Source organism: Centropristis striata, chromosome 10 (assembly GCF_030273125.1).
Source record: "Centropristis striata isolate RG_2023a ecotype Rhode Island chromosome 10, C.striata_1.0, whole genome shotgun sequence".
NCBI lineage: Eukaryota > Metazoa > Chordata > Actinopteri > Perciformes > Serranidae > Centropristis > Centropristis striata.
The window spans coordinates 6,695,733-6,702,275 of NC_081526.1; the positions used below are offsets into that span (position 1 = coordinate 6,695,733).

The following is a 6,543-nucleotide window of genomic DNA, read 5'->3' on the forward strand; positions in this document are numbered from 1 at the left end:
AAACTAGACACCTTTTCTGCTTACAGAGACACAAATAACCATTTGCCTTTTTGTTTGCATCTCCATAACATATATCAAAATTGTGACTTTAATTTGTTCAGGAAATATGGTCAGAAAAAGTTAAATACAATACAGGACACCCTATTAACGGATTAGAATTGTTAAATTTTGGTTTAAACTTGGTTTAAAATTGGTTTAAGCCTCGTAACAAAAAATAAGCTTTTTGAAGTTATCTACTTTTGCACATTTCTGTTTCCAGCCACAGCCACATGTTGGAGAAGTCACTTCTTGTCACAGTCACATGATCACCACACCAGGGTGTTGAGTATGTGTCGCTTAGGGATTTAATGAGTTAAAGTGAAGCAGAATATGAAAGCTGAATATGGGAGATTCTAGAAGATTTAAAGTGTTTGTTACACGGGTGTCACCATAGGTTCTTATGGGTTAAGTATGATTGCTGGTGTCCTAAAGAATCTGATTATAAAGTGTGTTTTTAATGGCTCTCTCTCTCTCTCTGTTTATGTGTCTCTGTCTTTATCTTCACTTCCAGCTTCCTTCAGTTTGAATATTTAAACATAATGGGTTTACGTTGCCTGCTGGGGTGCTCAGGACTTCACTACTAGTTTCCATAGAAAACCCATCAGAAAGAGTCAAAGCGTTTACTGGATCAGCTGGGAGCATGGCCCAGGTCGAGGAGGCTCAGACTGAGGGCGAGGGAAGCCCCCAGATGATCTCCTTGAGATCAGACGCATCAGGAAACCATGTGGACGATGGAGAAGGGGGACCTTCCATCAGGAGGAAGAGGAGGAAGAAGAAAGACCCGCGGCCAGAGTCCATTATTGTTTACCGCTCAGATATGGAGAGAGCACCTGGAGAGGAGCAGGGTGGTGAGGAGGGAGGAGAGAGGAGCACAGAGGAGGGAGCTAAATTCCTCTGCACACCAACAGGCGAAGGTGAGAGGCGTATCAGATTCTATTAATATCAAGAAGCCACATGCCACTTATAATTACACCATGCAAATTAACATATGAACAAGAAGAATTTGAGGGATTGCGATCAGTTTGTGGCCGTGTACAATCACATCTCAATAAATTAGAATATCATAGAAAAAGTTTATTTATGTCAGTAATTCAATTCAAATCATTATGTCTGCATGAGTCATATCAGACACAGTTTCATTGGCTCCCATGATGCAACGCTACACTGAAAAAAACTGGAGTGACATTTACTTAAAAAAAGTTAGGCAAGTTTTTCCACACAGAAAGTGTTTGTAATCTTTACTCAGGCTGTTTCTAAGTAATATTTATTTAATATAACCACTTATTTTTTTATGAAAATACACAAGTAAATTGCTTTTATTTTAGAGTACATGTCATGTTTTGGATGTACAGTTGTAAAGCTGGCAGGAAACATTTACATTTTCAGCTTGCTGACATAGATCCACACTGCTTTGTTTTTACGCCATGACATCATGAAGAAGTCATATGATTTGATAATGTTGGCGTGATTGGTGACTCCATAGAGTTAATATGTAAATGTTATCCTCTGAAAAGTATGTCCATCTATATGACTCAATACTTGGTTGGGTCTATTTGACTTGAACTACTGGAAATGGACTTTTCCATCATATTCTAATGTATTGAGATGCACCTGTTATTGATAAAATAAAAAAAAGTGACTCTTAGTTTACCACATTTCTTACTTTCTTACTTCGATTTTTTTTCTCTTTTGCAGTTTGTCATATCGATAACTGTCTTCTGTTCTATTGTCACTGAACAGGAGAAAGATGGAGCCTTCCTCCAGACAGCCGCTACGTCACCCTGACCGGCACCATCACCCGAGGGAAGAAGAAGGGTCAGGTGGTGGACATTCACCTCACTCTGACTGAGAAGGAAATCAGGGATCTGGCCAAGTCCAAGGAGCGCCTCGATGCGGAGTGTGAGGCGGGGGACGGCTATAAACGCCCGTGTGGCTTCGGAGTGTGCCAGGGGCCCCACGTCGTCCTGTGGAGCCTCTCCTGCGCCCCCGTCATCTTCCTCCTCTCCTTCATCACCTCCTTCTACTACGGCACTCTCACCTGGTACAATGTCTTCCTGGTGTACAACGAGGAGCGGACGTTCTGGCACAAGATCACTATTTGCCCTTTCCTCATCATTTTCTACCCCATGCTCATCATGCCCATGGCTCTGTCTCTGGCCCTGTACTCTGCTGTGGTGCAGGTCTCCTGGGCCTTCAGTGAGTGGTGGCTGGCTGTCAGAGACCTGGAGAAAGGCTTCTGTGGCTGGGCCTGTGGCAAGCTGGGCCTGGAGGACTGTTCCCCCTACAGCATAGTGGAGCTGCTTGACTCTGACACTGTCTCCGGCACTCTGCAGAGCAAGGCGCCCAGTGAACTCGCCCAGACATCCTCAGTGTGAAGTGTGCGGCCTCAGTCAAAGTGATCTAACAGACATGTCAGAACGCTCTAGTTGGTCACAGGAAAAGTATTTGGAAGCTGTTTCACTGTACTTTCCTGTAAATGACAACTCGTCAAACACTGCCTGTATAATCCTGAAATGCTGAACTATTGCTACAAATTTTGTAAAGTATTATCGGATCCAAATCACTATAAATTATTCCTCTGAGCATGGAAGGATTACTGAACGGGCCTACCGGGCACCAAACACAAAACGATCGCAAAGAGACTAAATTGACCACAAAAAAACATACGATTAATGATTAAAAACGACCAAAAATGACTATACAGCTGCAAAACAACTACAAGAGACACTAAATGACTGAAAATAGACACATAACGACATATATACCAACTACAAACGACCCAAAAGGACTACAAAAAAAACATAAAATGACTAAAAAGAGATGCAAAATGACTAACGATAAATGCAATACTGATCCAAAATCACTATAAATTATTCCTCTGAGCATGGAAGGATTACTGAACGGGCCTACCGGGTTCCAAACACAAAATGATCGCAATGAGACTAAATTGACCACAAAAAACCATACACATAATTATGTGTTATTATTATTATCATTATTATTATTATAATGACTAAAAAACTAAAATTAAAAATGACTACACAGCTGCAAAACAACCACAAGAGACACTAATTGACTGAAAATAGACACATAACGGCATACATACCAACTACAAACGACTCAAAAGGACTACAAAAAAAACAAAATGACTAAAAAGAGATGCAAAATGACTAAGGATAAATGCAATACTGATGCAAAATGACGTCAAGTTGACTATAAGAGTTTGGGCGTCTTGTTTCTATGAAGACAGGGTATATAATATATATATATATATATATATATATATATATATCTGTGCCCAGAGGACCATTGTTTCATAATCCATCCATGCCTCTGAGCATGGGAGTGGTAATATCTTTAACTTTTAGTTGTTATTAAGAGTTATCTTCCAATCACTGCATCCCACTCTTAACCTGTTGATACATGTAGGTCTTTATTCTTCCACTAGTAAAGTTCAGATAAACTTTCTGTGACTGATGCACACATCGTTGGAGGCCTGGAAGTTTCAGTTCGTCTGTAAATATCTGTAATTAAATGTTTGTGTTCACTGAGCTGTGTGCTGGCAGCAAAAACAAGAGGCATTTCAAAAGTAACGCTGTTCCGTATGTGAAGTCATCACTCTGTTGACGTTGTATTTAAAGTAAGGCTGATTAATTACCAACTGGGAGAAGTGGGAACGTGCCCAACCGGGCTCCACTGTGTCAATTTCTTTATGAAAGGTGTATTAATTACTGATGCAATTGGCAATATGAAACACTGAGCACAATTTAAATACACAGTAAGCAGCACCCACATGTACACACCGAGGACAGAGTACATTTTTAAAGAATTTACAGAGAGATGGAGGACTTTTTGGCCATCAAGCAGGTTATTCCAGCCATGATTTGAAGCCATAGTCGGGACCAGCTGACAAAATATTTCTTTGTCGAAGTTATGTTTTTCCATTGTCATTTTTTCTTATATTTAAAGCACCGTCATGTGATCTGAAAGTGCTTGTGTTGTCTTTAAAATATTGTTCCACACACAGGAGTAAAATGAAGCTCATTACATTTCCACACAGTCATATTTTAAATGTTGATTTAATTTATTTTAAATATTTAAGTCGAGTACACTTCCTGAAATTGTTGTGTTTTCTACTATGGCACTTTGAAGTAAATGTCTTGCAAACTGCTATCATGAACTGATTGAATATGCATAACTGACTGACGGGCTGAGTTCAAGTAGATCAGACGGTTTAAATGTTTGGTGCTTCAAATGTTTACGACAAGAACCGGCTGGGTGAAGTAATTCAGTTTTACTTTCATGTGAGACATGTATTGGTGGTTTGAGTCTGTATTCCACATTACATGTTGTGAAACCACAAGGATGCAAAGTAAAGAATTACACAAATGAAATTGTGTTGTGTCATTATATCACAACAATATGAATAAATGGGAAAATAAAATCAGCAGGTTGCTGTTTTATGTGTGGCTTATAATGTCTTAGAAAAACAAGCCGGCATATATCCTGCAGCATGGTGCACACAGATGCAGATGGTTCACTGGAGTTATTGTACTTTCAGATCTGATTATTGGCACCCTGGTGTTGCACTGGGACGATTACTGAAGAAAATCCATATGCTCCAAAACAATATGTGAGACAAAAGCTCTGTCAGGGTCTACATACCCGCCTGTTTCACCATATGTAATACCAAACTATTATAAAATCAAATTAAGGTGGAAACAGAACACAATCTATGGGGCAAAAAAAAACCACACAAATGAGTCAGGGCTACTGTTTGACTGGTGACAATAAAGTCATGTCTTTAATAGTTTGTCTGGAAATTAAGTGTTTTAGTATATATTATTCTTAAAACAGCAATTAGACCTTTATGTAGGGAAAGAAAACAAATAAAATATACATTTAACCCACTTCTGCACAAAGTCTATACTCAGATAATAATGAAAATGCCATAACATTTGTTGTGATTTAGTCTAAAGGCTTGACATATGTTATAGACACACTTTTGGCAAGTATCTAGTTAAAATCAGGATATTTGAAAAATGAGGAAAACCGCTAACTTTGTGTTTATTAAATATTCTTTATTCTGCATATGTGTTTGCTAATCAACTTGTTATAAGTTGATGGATACCAAATAATTGATTGTGCTCCTTGCATAGTTCTTGAAATACAACTATGTTTTTACTATATTTAGACATGAGACTGCTATTTTTTTCCTGAGATATAAAATAATATAGTGCAGAAACAGTAGTGGCCAAAACACTGGCTATGACTAGACTGCTTAAAGAACATGTTCACCTCAGGAAGTACAATAAATAATTCAGTTGTGGGCACAGCTTGTTTAAAATAAATTAATAGAATATGAAAAACCAAAACAATTCAGGGCTAGTGGGTGTTTTTCCCGACCTTTCATAATTGGAATGTATTAATTCATGTTTATTCATCTTCTAATTATTTTAATGTACTCAAGGTTTATTCATTTATCATTATTTCATTTGACCTCAATATTTCTGAATTCCTGGCTGTAGCACAGTGGGAAAAGAGCTACCAGTCGATTTGCATAAAGTGCACAGACCATGCACAGCCATAATAATTTCACTCTGTGCACACTGCCATATGAAACGCTGGAGGGCGTTTGACCTACATCTCATTATTGCATCGCACTGACTCTTCTGCAGCTCATGAAAACCACGAATGACATTTTCACCGCTTGATACGGGATCAGGAGGTTCCATTAAACAAGTATATACACTGTACAGGCTATGGTGTATAATTATGCAGCCAGAAATAGACCGTGTGAAGCTCTATTAACCCTCTGGAGTCCAGGAAAGCGCCGGATCACGACTTCTTCATGACGTCATGACGTAAAAATGAAGCAGCATGGAGCTTTGCTGTCAGCTTTTCTCTAAAGTTTTGGCTTTGTCCAATTTAGTGCGGCAACTCTTTTTCAGCAATGGTTAAAATCACCAATGCCAAGTGTAACATGATTTTACTTATTTGCAGAGACTTTTCAGATTTTGCAGTGTGCATTTCCACATTTTAATGCAATATTTTGTGTTTACTGTTTTTTGTGTGTGTTTTTAGTAATTTTTTCATTTTTTGTGTTTTTCTTGTCATTTTTTGTGTGTGTGTTTTTATGTGTGTGTTCTGTGTATTTTCATTTTTGTAATGTTTTGGTGTGTTTCTTAAGTGTTTTTTATGTTTGTTTTTTATGTGTGTTTTTGTTACAAAAAATGTTTTTTGTAATTTTGTGTGCGTTTTTTTTTATTCAGTTTTTTACGTGTTTTTTGTATTATTTTGGTGCGTTTTTGTGTGTCAAAATGTTGATCCAGTAAGTCAAAATGAAAAAATAATGAGGTGAGGTTGAGCTGAAAAAGATGATACCAGCATGGCATGGTAATCATTATTTAAGTTGCATATACAGGCAGAATGAAAAAGAGTAAAAAAAACAACAAAATAGCCCCAAACTCCAAAGGGTTAACTGCGGAACAATTACCACTGTAA

At 38.0% G+C, this 6,543-nt stretch overlaps 1 protein-coding gene across 1 annotated transcript in view; it reads left to right on the top strand.

Moving 5' to 3' along the window:
* tmem169b (transmembrane protein 169b) overlaps nt 1-3,314 on the top strand; it is a 4,900-nt gene extending 1,586 nt beyond the window's left edge. The window contains exons 2-3 of the mRNA XM_059342154.1: nt 551-953; nt 1,780-3,314. Coding sequence (XP_059198137.1) covers nt 680-953; nt 1,780-2,414 — 909 coding nt within the window. The 5' untranslated portion in view covers nt 551-679 and the 3' untranslated portion in view covers nt 2,415-3,314. The remainder of the gene's footprint in view (nt 1-550; nt 954-1,779) is intronic.
* Nucleotides 3,315-6,543: the final 3,229 nt, after the last annotated feature.